The sequence below is a fragment of the Balaenoptera physalus genome, assembly GCF_965194825.1.
Source record: "Balaenoptera physalus genome assembly, chromosome: 10".
NCBI lineage: Eukaryota > Metazoa > Chordata > Mammalia > Artiodactyla > Balaenopteridae > Balaenoptera > Balaenoptera physalus.
Genome location: NC_138889.1, coordinates 113,395,397 through 113,408,229, shown reverse-complemented (window position 1 = coordinate 113,408,229; position 12,833 = coordinate 113,395,397). Strand labels below are relative to the sequence as shown.

The window sequence follows — 12,833 nt, the reverse complement described above, 5'->3', positions numbered from 1 at the left end:
GGTCACATTCGCAGGCTCTGGGTGGACGCGTCTTCGGGGCCCCCATCCAACCTGCTATACCCATGTCATAAACGAGAGGACCGAGGCCCTGGGGGCTGAGTGACTCCCCAGGGTGGCAGCTCTGGGTGGCACTGGGTGAGGCCCGTCCACACCCCCCAGGCTCCTGCAGCGGCTGGGGGGACACCCACTACGAGACCTTCGACGGCACCTCCTACTCTTTCCTGGACAATTGCACCCACGTCCTCATGCGGGAGATCCGGCCGCGCCACGGCAACCTCAGCATTTTCCTGTACAACCACTACTGCGAGGCCGCCGCCAGCTGCCCCCGCGCCCTCGGCGTCCACTATGAGTCCATGGACATTGTCCTCACCACCACCCCTGGCGCCGACGGGCAGGAGGAAAGCCTGGTGAGTGCAGGCAGCAGAGAGGCACTGGCCTGTCCCGCCTGGTTAGGGAAGGCAGGGGCCGGCAGAGGCCCGGGAGCCCTGGTGCACATAGAGCGCATCTCCCCCGCGCAGAGGGCAGCTCCCATGGGGCCTCAGGGCAGGCAAAGGGCACACTGCGACTCCTGAGCAGGGAAGAAGCGTGGGGAGTGCCCGCGGCCAAGAGCACCCTGGGACCCAAATGCGCCGACTGTGACCCCAGGCCCGAGGGGGCATCTGCGCTTCGGGGTGCAGATGCCGAGGAGGGGGCCCAGCGCCCGGCAGGCAAAGCCCCAAAGCCAGCCCGCTGCCCCTCGGCCCAAGTCACGTGTTCCCCGGTCACGTCCCCAGATCCTGTTTGGCCAAATGCGGGTGAGGCAGAGCTTCAGCAAGAACGGCCTGACCGTGACGGCGACGGGGGCCACCGAGATGAGCATCGAGATTCCCGCCGTCGGCGTGAGAGTCATCTTCAACGGGCGGGTCTTCCAAGCCCAGCTGTCCTACAGCCACTTCAGCTACAACACCGAGGGCCAGTGTGGTGAGCAGGGACCCGCAGGACGCCTGCTGGGGGAGCGAGGGGCCGGGCACCACCGCTGCGGGCACACGCCCCCAGGCGGCCCCGGCTCTTGACCGCCTGCCCCCCGCCACGGATGCCCCCGCCACAGATTCCCACCTGCTCCCCGTGCCGCCTGCCCCGGGCAGGAAGCAGTGTTTCATAGCTGACTGGCTGCCAGGGAAGTCGGGGGGATGGAAGGGGAGAAGAGGATGGTCCAGGGCCCCCCACCACAGTGAGGCGCCTGCCCCGCCCTCCCCAGGCACCTGCACCAACAGCCGCAGGGACGACTGTCGCCGGCCTGACGGCACCACGGCCCCCACCTGCCAGGACATGGCCTGGTCCTGGCGGGTCCCCAACAGCAGCGGGGGGGGCTGCTGGGCCCCGACCGGCCTGCCCCCGACCGCCGGCCCCCTGCCGCCGGCCCCCAGCACACCCGCCCCCACTCCGTGCCCCCCGGAGCCCCTCTGCGCGCTGCTGCTGAGCCCGTGAGTCCTCTGCGTGGGCTGGGCGGTCAGGCGCAGCCACCCCGCGGGGCGTCCGCCCTGGCCTCTGACCGGCCCTGCCTGCCTGCAGGGTCTTCGCCGGGTGCCACGGCCTCGTCCCGCCCGGCCCGTTCTTCAGCACCTGTGTCAGCGACGGCTGCGGGCCCAGCCGCCCTGAAGCGCTCTGCCAGAGCCTGGAGGCCTACTCGGCGCTCTGCCGCGCCCGGGGCGTGTGCCCCGACTGGCGCAACGCCACCAGCGGGCTGTGTGGTGAGTCGGGTGTGGCCGCCGGGGGCCCTGGCCTCCTTGGCCCACCTGACACCCGTCTGTGTGCCCGCAGAGCTCACCTGCCCGCCCACCAAGGTGTATAAGCCGTGTGGCCCCGTGCAGCCCAAGTCCTGTGACTCCAGGTGAGCCCAGCAGACGGGGACGGGATAGGACGGTGGGGACAGCAGGCCTCCCAGGCCTGCCTGAAGGGTCTGGGGGGACCCAGGAGGAGACCCACGGAGGGTCCGGGACCCCAAGCCCCAGATCTCAGGGTGCCCTTCCCCGGCCCTGACCTCCGACCCTGGACTTCAGGAGTGACCCCAGCCCCCCACCATGCCCACTGCCCTCCTCCTCGGACTGCCCTGGTCGCCTTGCAGGAGCCAGAGCCCGGCGAGCAGGGGGCTGGCAGAGGGTTGCTTCTGTCCCGACGGCCACATCCTGTTCAACTCACACACGGACGTCTGTGTGCCCGAGTGCCGTAAGCAACCCCACACCTGGGCCCTCCCCAGCCCCACAGAGCGGGATGGGGAGGGCCACGGGGCGGGCAGACCCCGGCCTGGGCCCGTCCCACCCAGTTCTGCCAGAGGTGCAGGGTGGGCTTGAGCCTTCCTGAGCCCCCTCCTAAGTGACCCCCCCCCCGGAGTTCTCCAGAGGCTTCTGTCCCCAGCAGGAAGAAGAGGCCTCTGTTGGGGGGAGGGGGTGGCCAGGCCTGCTGGGCCCCAACGCCAGCGCTCCCAGTGACCCCCTTTCTCCCCGTTCTTCCCTCCCAGCCTGCGTGGGACCAGATGGGTTTCCCAAATTCGTGAGTGTTCTGCACACAGCTTCCTGACTCCTTGCTTGAGCAGACGGAGGGAGGGGGTCCCCATCTCAGGGCGGCAGCTCTACCCGGGCCAGGGAGGGGCTGGTGTGGGCACCCCGGCGTGAGCCGCATCACCGGCACACGCCTGCTCCAGAGAGGGGGAGGCTGAGCGCTGAGCCCGCGTGCTGAGGGCTGGGGCCTGACCCGCTGCTGGACGCAGCCCCAGAGGCCGGGGCACCACCCAGGAGCCCTGGGGGACCCTGACCTGGTCTGTTGCAGCCCGGAGAGCGGTGGGTCAGCAACTGCCAGTCCTGCGTGTGTGATGAAGGCTCCGTGTCGGTGCAGTGCGTCCCTGTGCAGTGCGAGGCCCAGGACCAGACACAGGAATGTGGCTGGGCCGGCTTCGTGGCCCAGACCAGGCCCCTGGCCGACAACCCTTGCTGCATGGAAACTCTGTGTGGTGAGACCTGAACCCCAGTGGGCCGGGTGGAGCGGTGAGACAGGAGAGGACGGTGTTGGGCACAGGCCACCTGGCCGGCAGGCCTGCAGGGCAGAGGAGGTTTGCAGGGTCCTAGCTGGACTTGGCTGGACCACGAGGTGGGGAGGCCTCTTGGGCCTTCATTTTTCCACCTAAAAATGACGCTGATGACCTCTGGTGTGCCCTGGTACCACCCAGCGTCTTGGGGAAGACCGGGGAGGTGACAAAGCGTGGGGACCCAGAAGGGCAACAGAGAGCCGTCAGCTCCCATGGAAGGGGGACCTCTTTGGTCCAGTGTGGGTAGATGTTACCCTGGGAACCAGAATAGCCAGAGGACGGAGGGCAGGGACACCCCAGGCAGCCCCCCAACTCTCCCGCAGTCTGCAACACGAGCACGTGCCCCCAGAGCCCACCCAAATGTAGGCCGGGAGAGGAGTTGGCCTGCACCCAGGCGGAGAACAGCTGCTGCCCCACCTTCAGCTGCCGTGAGTCTCTGGGGTGGGGGTGGGGCCGGGGGGGTCTGAACACTTCCTTCCGCTGCCTGGGCAGGTCCTCAGCCCTTTCTTTCCTTCCAGGGCCTCAGCTGTGCACCTACAACGGCACCGTCTATGGGGTAAGGGCTCAGCTAGGCAGTCGGGGTAGGGCGGAGAGTGGGTCTGGGGCTGGGCACATCTGCCTAGGGGTGCCCCGTGTCCACTCCTTGTCTCCCCACGCCCAGCCCTATCCAGCCCCTCCCGCCACGACAGCAGTTGAGTCGAGGCTCTGGGCCCTTTACAGGCACCTTCTGTAGAGAGCCTCTGGGAGCTTAGCTCTCCCAGCAAGAGCTTCGGGGCAGGACTGCACCCTCCCACCCCTCCTGCCTGCCTGGGGCCCCTGCCTGCCCTGGTCTGTGCTCAGCCAGGGGGCACATCCGTAATCCCATGTGAAGAGCAGAGAGACTGCTCTGTGGGCCTCACTGACACGGGGAGAGGTCCTGGCCCTGGTGCCCCTTCAGGGCCCTCAGTGTCACCTCCCCTCACCCTGTCCACTGCAGGTCGGTGCAACCTTCCCAGCGGTCATTCCCTGCCACACGTGCACCTGCCTGTCCGTGGACACCCGTGACCCGACCGTGCAGTGTGAGGAGGAGGCCTGCAACGCCACTTGTCCCCAGGTGAGGCCGGCCTCCTGGGCAGAGCCAGGCCCCTGGGGCAGCCCCCAATCACCACACCCTGGGGTCCAGGAAGGGTCTCCAGCTCAGGCTTCACTGGGGCTTTTGTCTTCCCAAAGGGAGGGAGTGAAGCAGGAGGATGGTGGAAGGGGTCTTGGGCGAGGGGCAGGACCTGCAGGCTGCTGGGATCAGGTTCCCGGAGGGCACAAGCGCAGAAGGTGCTGGAAGCAGGGGTGAGGCTGAGAGGGGCACTGCGGCAGGGCGGGGACACCGCCTCACAGAGGAAAGGCGCTGCTAGGGAGGCCCTGGGCCCCTGGGACGTGGGCAGGAGAGCAGGAGGGCTGAGGAGCCAGGCTGGGGGTGAGGGACGTGACCACCCCTCTGCCCCCAGGGCTTCCAGTACTCGAGGGTGGCCGGGCAGTGCTGCGGGGAGTGCGTGCAGACAGCTTGCCTCACGTCCGACGGCCGGCTGGTCCAGGTAAAGGGGGCTCAGTCTCAACCCCCGCGCCCCAGAGACCCTCCCCGCCAGCTCCTCTCTGCCCACCAGATAATCCTCAACCCGGCCCCCACTCTCCCCCTTTTATTTCAGCCCAACGAGACCTGGGTCAACAGCCTCGTGGACAACTGCACGTTGTACCACTGCCAGGCTGAGAACGGGCCCCCGATGCTGACCCCGACGCCCGTCGCGTGCCCGGACGTGTCCAGCTGCAGGGTGTGTGTCTGGGGCTCAGGCCCGCCCCGGAGGCCCCGCCCATGCCCAGAGCCACACCCACCCTGGGGCCCCGCCCACACCGCCTCGGGAGACCCCGCCCACACCCACCCCAGGAGGCCCCGCCTGCCCCAGCTCGCCCTCTGTCCCCCTCCCCCCGCAGGGCATCCTCAGGAAAATCGGCTGCTGCTACTCCTGTGAGGAAGTGGGTAAGTCGAGGCCCGCCTTCCCGCCCCCCAGCCCCGCCCAGCCCCGCCCAGCCCCGCCCAGTCCTGCCCACTGACTCCTCCCGAAGCCAACCCCGCCGCCAGAACCCGACCCTGAGCGGGAGGTTACGTGGGGGTGCGGCGCGGGCGGGGACCTCACAGATCCGCCTCCACCGCCTTTCGTCTGCCCAGACTCCTGCCAGGTACGCGCCAGCATGACGGTCCTGCGACACCGGGGCTGCGCCACCCAGGCCGCCGTCAGCGTCCCCTTCTGCGAGGGCTTCTGCCCGGGAGCGTCCCGGTGAGCGGCCCGCGCCTCCCCCGCGGGACACACGGGGACACCACCCGGTGCCCCACGTGTCCGTGTTCCTGTCCCTGGCCGGACACCTGGAGCTGGGGCTGGGGCTGGAGGTCCCAGCTTGCTACAGGAAGGAAAGAAGGGCCGCCCCAACAGGGCTGCACCAACCCTGGGGCCTTCCCTGACCCCCAGAGCCCGGCCTGGGAGAGCTTGGCTGGGCCACGTGGGGCAGGGCACCAGGGCTACCCCCCAAAGGTCAGAGTCCACGTGCAGGACGGGCAGAATCCGGGGGGACCAGACTGTCAGGGCAGAGCTGCTGGCAGAGCCCCGCCCCACCCCCGATGCCCGCGGGCTGCAGCCAGCTGTGAGCAGACCGGCGGGAAGAGGCAGGAGGATGGGTCCAGGCCTGGCTGGAGGGCCCCGGGCAGGTTCCTGGAGGAGGGGTCTGACAGGGTCAGCAAGTCAGAGGAGCTGCGTGGGGAAAGAACGGGGGCCTGGCTGGGGAAGGTCGGGGTTCCGAGTGACCGAGAGCGCTGCCCGGGCCAGTACAGAGCAGCCCTGAGCGCTCAGGGAACCGGCACAGGGCCGCTGTCTCCCGACCCCCGCGAAACCAGGAGCCGGGCAGTTGTGGCAGGTGGGCAGGTCCTGAGGGCCGTGTGTCTGCAGGTACTCCACGGGGGCCCGGGCCACGCAGTGCCCGTGCGTCTGCTGCCAGGAGACCAGGGCCCACCAGGAGGTGGTGACCATGCAGTGTCCCAACGGGACGGCCTTCCAGCACACCTACACCCACGTGGACGAGTGCAGCTGTGGCCCATCCTGCATCTCCTCGGCCCAGGCTCCCGAGGACAGCACCCCCACCTTCCCGATCTATGGGTCCACCGCTGTCTGACGCATTCTGCCCCCCCCCCTCACACGCCCGCCCCACCTGGAGCCAGAACACGACGCAGCACCCGACCACAGAAACCGCAGGAGCCCACGCACACCTCCTGTGAATACCACTGCCCCCGCCCACTTTACACCTGCCCCAGGTGAAACCCAGGCCCTGGAGGGTGACACCGTAGTGGGGGTCGGCTTGAGGAGGACCCCAGGCGGGGGGCGCCTGCCCTCAGAGCCCCTCCTGCCTGCTTTGGCCACCTGCCTGGGCTTCGGGACCTGAGCCTCATCCGAAACACAGGCACCCACTCCACCCAGGCTCACCCCGGTCCTGGGGTCAGAGGGACGCCCCGGAGAAAACTGCACACCCACCACTGTGCTGCTCCCACGGCGGGCCTGTGTGCCCCCCACTGCCCCTCGAAGCCCCGTGGCGCACAGGTGCCCGCTGGCTACACCTCCTGCAGCTGAGCGCAGACTGAGGCCTGTCCAGGCAAGGCCGGCTACCTGCTCACGTCTGGACCCCGGCCTGAGGCTACGAGGGCCAAGGGACGGGCCCCGGCGGGGTCGGCACCCCACAGCACCCCCTCTGCTCACCCAGCCCCAGTCTTTGAAAATAAACAGCGAACATCACATACACTTCCTGGTCCTGGCGGCTCTCCCCTCCATGTGTGGGCGGGGCTGTCCAGAGCCACACCCCTGGGGGACCCCCGGGAGGGACAGGCGGGGCAGGAGGCAAGAGGCCCCCAGGGTCAGGTCTTGGGCTGCGGGAGTACTGGCCAGAGTCAGGGGTCATCCGAGGGTTCAAACACGCGGGTTTTATAAGGAAGTTGGTTCACAGCTGCAGAAAGACCGGACAAGCCAATGGGGGGAAGCCCCCGGGGGGACACGGAGGGCATCAGTGTGGGAAGCACTCCCTGCGCCTCTGCGGGGCATTTCCTTCAGGCACTTGTCACACATCAACTTGCTGTGCATCTGACCTTCGCTTCTCTCTCCACCGAGGGCAGGGGTTGCTGCCTTTCTCTTCTGCTGCATCCAGAGCGGAGAACACTGCCAGCACAGGATGGGGTGGGGCGAGCAGGGTGCAAGGGTGGGGCGGTGACCCCGGCTTGAGTGCCCACATGGGCAGGGGCAGCTACGAGAGGGCGGGGCTTCCACCGGGGAGGCAAAGGCGCTGCTGGCCGGGGCCAAGGAAGCCTGGCGAGCGTGTGCGGGGCGGGGGGCTTCTGGGGCCTCCTGCATCATGTGACCTGCCTCTGCGCTCTGTGTGCGTCTGCCCACCCAGGGAATGGCAGCCACAGTGATTTACATTGTCCCCCGTGGGCTGGGGTCCTCAGCTCCCGGGGAAGGTGGGCCTGTGGTCTCTTTAGTGGCCTTTCCTACTCACGTCACCGAGGTCTGGTCAGGGCAGGCCACCCTGGGACTGGGCCGGAGATGGTCCAGGAGGGCTGACAAGGTTACAGACACACTGCAGGTGAGTCTGGCTGCCCCCCTCGGTCACCACTGGGGTCAACTGTAAACTTGCCGTGTCTCACAGTCTGATTTCCTGTGGGGGGGCTGTGGCCAAGTCATGCCCCGGCCTTAGCCTTTGTTAACCCATGTGTAAAACAACAGCATTTCCTAAACCTCAGTCATTCTCGGGGCACGACTGCTTCCTTAAACCCATGTACCTCTTACAAAACTAAGCGTGTCTCCAGGGTACCTGGAAAATGAGTGTCCGTCTCCACAGACCCGAGCTCATACGTGTGAACTGTTCTCACCCATCACAGACTAGAGCTCACTTTGGAGACCAGTGCCCAGATGTCTCTTTGCAGGCTCGCTCTCTGCCTGGTATGGAATTAAGGAAACTGAGCTAAAGTTGGAGTCGGGACAGGCCTGCAGGGGAAGCTCTCATGCCCGCAATGCATCATCAACTACCCCAAACAGGAAGAGACGTCCCCCTGCATGCCCCCCACAGGAAGGCATCTCTACTGACCATCCGGCAGGAGGAAGGAAACTTCTCTCCTCCCACGGCAGCCCAGCCAATCAGAGACTGCAGCGGCCCAGCCCACGGGAAGCCTCCTTACTCCGGACCCCCGGCTCCTCCAATGGGCTCTGGTTATCACAGCCCCGCCCAGCTCCCCCTTTTGCCCATAAAAGCAAGATCCCCCTCCTTGTTCTCTGGATTTGCCTGTGGGCCACCATGGTTCACAGATACTGAACTGCAATTCCTTTGCTATTCCCCAATAAACTCACTTTTGCTGGTGAAACAACTGGCTATGTTATTATTGAAGTCGACGCTGGACAAGCTGCAACCCACCTCCCTCCAGAGGCCACAACCCCACAGTCACTGAGGGGGGCTGAGACATGGGGCGTCTGCTGCTGGGTCCCTGCCCACGGGACCCTGGGACCAACAGGTGCTGCCTCTCAGCCCTGGGCGGCTCTGTGCTCTCATCTCGCCCCAGGCAAGGCTCACCGCCGGTCAGCCAGGTCCAGCCCTGAGTTCAGGGCCCTGACTGGGGTCCCACTGTGCCCCCCCCCACCCAGGCCTTGGGCTCCCTGACCCATCAGAGCGGACCCCGGGTGCCCTCATCCTCTGCTCAGTGTCGCGGCCCGCCTGGACCCCGCGTGGGCTTCTGCAGCTTGGGTGGACCCAGCTCTGCTGCCAGGCTCGTCGGGGGCAGCTCCTGTGCGATTCGTGAAGGGCCGAGGGCGTGGGGCCCGGGCAGGTCACAGACGTTTCCAGAACTCCGCCCGTGCTCTTTAGGAGACAACTCATGCCAGCTCCATCCTAGGAGGGGTGTGGAGGGCGCCTGGCACGGATCTTCCTGCGTCCGGGCGCCCTGGGGTCACGTCTTCACTTGCCCTCCAATCTGCTCCCTCGCTGAGCCCAAGCCACGTTGGTTTCCCAGCCTGTCTGGGGCCCGAGAGCGGGGCTGTGGAAGCAGGGGGCACAGAGCTCTGCAGGGGGCAGAGCTCCCAACCACAAGCCCAGGGCTCAGCCTGGCCGCCGAGTGGTCCGTCCACAGCTCCAGCTCAGCAGAGCCCCTCCCAGACCAAGGCCCCTGCCGGGGCCTCCTCCAGCACGCCCCTTGGCCAGCGCCAGACACGTCCCCCTGCGCTGGTGTGAAGGCCACACACTCTGTCTGTCCTGCCCGGATGTCCACAGGAATAAGAGCGGGCCGGCTGTATGTCAGAAAGAAAACGCCTCTTCCACACTGAGTTAATGACCCTTGAACTGCAATTTTTGTAATTTTTCACTTTTCCATTTTGCCCTAAATGAGGTTGATTGCTTTAATCTTGGCAGTACCTAACAGTTAATAGACACTGAAGATAATTACCTTAGTGACAACGTTACAAATTAGTGAATGAACGTTTTGTTATCACTGGCTTTAATGCGTTTCACAGTGACGCCTGCACTCAGGGAACCGCGTGTTTCTCACGAGACTGACTTGTTAGCACAGAAACTTTCAAGCAAAACCACCACTGACACACTCACCCCAAGCAGCACCGCGCTCTGCTTCGCCGCGCTGGTTCGTCTCCCGCCCTCCGGGTGATGGGGACACGGCTCCGCTGAGCGCTAGGGGACTACGGCCCTGAACGCAGGGCTTTGCCTCCAGAACAAGTCAAACATCAAACTGGGCTGCAACCTTTGCTTAAACAAAGGTTGCTTTTCAGAAATCAACGGTGCCAAGGGATGCTCTGAACATTACTTCTGAAAATAAAAATGCAAGAGATAACGATAATAAATCGCTCTCCTTGTCAGCACGGGGAAGACGGCCCTGAAGGCCCAGACTCTGTGCGCTCTGGGAGCCCAGTGAACCCGGAAGCCCAGCCCAGGGAGGTCCTGCCACCCTTGGGGCCATGGCGGGGAGGGGGACTGGCCGAGCTCAGAATCCCCCCTGCATTTGTTCGTCCAACAAGTGCTGACTGAGCCCTGCTGTGCGGGCAAAAGCCCGTGCTTGACCGTCCAGCATCCCAGCAGGATAGACACCAAGCAAAGAGAACAGGTGCGTCTGGATGACCCAATCGAGAGGGGCTGGGTGTGGGGAGGGTGAGGAGTTGCCAGAGAGGCTGGGAAGCTGCCCCGCTAGCCACGGGGAGCAGGTGGAGGTCAGGAGCCTTGCAGGGGGGCGGGAGGCTCAGCAGGAGGCCTCCCTGAGCTCCTGTGTCCTGGGGTCTTCCCTTTGCAGGGTTGGCCGGGACGTGGGTGAGGAACCGGGCCTTGTGCCGTCTCCCTGGCACTCAGGAGACGTGGGAACCCAGACGAAGGACCAAAGCCGCTGCCAGGGTGCTTGGCCCACCCATTAGAGTCTCCAGACTTCCTGGTGGGAAGTGAGGGGCCTCCTGGGCCGGCTGAAGATAAGCAGTCATCCTGCAGCCTGAGGGAGGGTCCCTGAGCACTGGGCCCGGAGCTCAACGCAAGGGCAGCAGCACCTGCCACCCCAGGAAGCCCCGAGAGGAAGGGAGCCTGGACCTGCGATGGCCATCCTCGGAGCCGCCACGGCTGCGGGGCCAGCCCACTCCTCGCTGCCCATGACTGAGCGGGGGGGTCAGCGTGGAGGCTGGGGCAGCGTGGGCCCCGCTGGGCAGGGGGGTGACGCTGCAGGCACTGGGAAAGCATCTCGGGGCCTGACAAGCTCTGGACCCAGTCGGGGGGCTGGCTGGGGGGTCTGTGACCCAGGAGCAAGTGCCCTAGGAGCAGATTCGCCACGCTGCCGGGCGGGCTCTTGGAAATTCGGAACCAACCGCGGTCCGCGTTGAGTGGCGAGCCCAGAAGGGCCCTCGCAGTGGCTGAGGAAGGGATGCGGAGGCTAAGCAGGGCCCCGGGGACACTGCACAGGTGAGGGCGCCTGCACAGCCGAGAACCAGCGCGGCTGACCCCTGCAGCGCGGCTGAAGACAGCAGACGCTGTTACAGGGCTGGCTCCCCAACAGCAGGGTGATGGAGTGGGGGCTGAGATCCCACAGGAGCAGAGGGGCCAGAGGCAACCAGACGCCCTGAGCAGTGGCCACCTGCGGTGATGGGGGCAAGCTGGACGGGCGGCTGACAGCCCGTGGACTCAGAACAGAACCGAATGACAGCACAGACAGCTGCCGGCCTCCTCATGGGGGCCACGGCCCCTCCCCCAGGGTCCAGACCTGCTCGGTCCTCAGGCCAGAACCATCGGCCGGAGGAGAGGCTGGGCTCCCTCGGTAGAGCCCAAGGCACCAGGGCAAGTGGACGGGGCGGTGGTCCCTACCCCCTCCCAGAGGGGCTCACGGCATTCACCCCCAGGGCAGAGGGGCCACCACTGACCGCAGGCACCCAAAGCAACGCCAAGGCCCCTTTAAAACTGGGGCTTATGGGGCCACTCAGCTACCCACTGGTCATTTCCCCAGCCCTGGAACGTGTAACTGGGATGGACGCCGGCAGAACGCCACTGATTCCTCTGCCGTCTGGGATGGGCTGGCCGAGAGGAGTGCCATCTCTGACCTCCGACATGAAGGACGGAAGGGCTGCCACCACCACGGCCCGGTACCCACTGCCCGGCGCCTGCACACCCAGCCCGCATTCGGCTGCGGATGGACGTCCACGCGAGGAGTGGCGGGCCCCTGAGACGTGGGCAGGCCGCGTACCTGGGTAACGTCCTCGTCCCCTGTCCCCAGCTCCACCAGCTGACCCCAAAATAACGCCCCTGCCCACACCCAGCTCGGTCGATTCAGGCCTGTTTCACACACTCGATGCACATCTACCTCGTGTTCCTTGGGGTTCACAGGATTCCCGACCGGAGGCACCAACCGTCCCCCCACCTCCTCTGGGCCCCGTGTGCAGTGGGTTTCTTCAGGCCCCGCTGGACCACCATCCTTCAGCAACGTCCAATCTGCCAAAAGCCTGCCCACCAAGGGATCAACTGCAACGACTGTATCTGCATTTCCAACAGTTCTGTTCTTCTCCATTTCTGTGTGGGTACTGTTAACTCTCTTGGTCTTTGCATTTTATTCTGTTTCCACGGCACTGCAGGCTGTCACGTGCTGCTCCAGGGGAGGCTGTCACGTGCTGCTCCAGGGGAGGCTGTCACGTGCTGCTCCAGGGGAGGCTGTCACGTGCTGCTCCAGGGGAGGCTGTCACGTGCTGCTCCAGGGGAGGCTGTCACGTGCTGCTCCAGGGGAGGCTGGCGGCTGGGATGGGCGGGGTCCCGCTCGCCTGCGTCTGAGCTCCTCCAGGAACAACGTGCTGTTGCTTCCACCAAGCGGCTTTCTCACCTGGAGCTCCCCGGGCTGCAGGTGGTGTAGACATGGGCCCGCAGTGGGGAGGGGCTCCCCCCTCCCTCTGTGGGCCGAGTCCCCTCCTCAGCCAGCACTTGAACGAGCCAAGGCCGCACCTCCCGGCGGCTCACACCCCACATGCTGGGCCGAGCACCCGGGACACGGCAAGCGCCGAGCGTACCCTACCCTCTGCATCGTGTCCCTGGTGCCCGGGCCCCGCCCGCACACAACTCCTCTCAGCCTTGGGCACAAGCTCTCACTGTGACACTGACCCAGGGCAGGAGGGCACCTGAGAAAACTGACAGGGGGTAACGGGCGGGGGGGGGGGCGTACCCGAAGGCAATGGGACCCCTCCCTCCCCACCTCCCGGCT

The 12,833-nt window shown here is 66.1% G+C and overlaps 1 protein-coding gene across 1 annotated transcript in view; it reads left to right on the top strand.

The window, feature by feature from the left end:
• The window catches only part of MUC5B (mucin 5B, oligomeric mucus/gel-forming), a 34,011-nt gene extending 27,138 nt beyond the window's left edge, over positions 1-6,873 (top strand). The window contains exons 38-53 of the mRNA XM_082476807.1: positions 160-407; positions 774-960; positions 1,238-1,463; positions 1,552-1,730; positions 1,801-1,870; positions 2,105-2,205; positions 2,498-2,529; positions 2,806-2,986; positions 3,385-3,489; positions 3,580-3,617; positions 4,038-4,154; positions 4,543-4,629; positions 4,741-4,863; positions 5,024-5,069; positions 5,259-5,367; positions 6,031-6,873. Of these exons, the coding sequence (XP_082332933.1) occupies positions 160-407; positions 774-960; positions 1,238-1,463; positions 1,552-1,730; positions 1,801-1,870; positions 2,105-2,205; positions 2,498-2,529; positions 2,806-2,986; positions 3,385-3,489; positions 3,580-3,617; positions 4,038-4,154; positions 4,543-4,629; positions 4,741-4,863; positions 5,024-5,069; positions 5,259-5,367; positions 6,031-6,253 (2,072 nt within the window). The 3' untranslated portion in view covers positions 6,254-6,873. The remainder of the gene's footprint in view (positions 1-159; positions 408-773; positions 961-1,237; positions 1,464-1,551; positions 1,731-1,800; positions 1,871-2,104; positions 2,206-2,497; positions 2,530-2,805; positions 2,987-3,384; positions 3,490-3,579; positions 3,618-4,037; positions 4,155-4,542; positions 4,630-4,740; positions 4,864-5,023; positions 5,070-5,258; positions 5,368-6,030) is intronic.
• Positions 6,874-12,833: the final 5,960 nt, after the last annotated feature.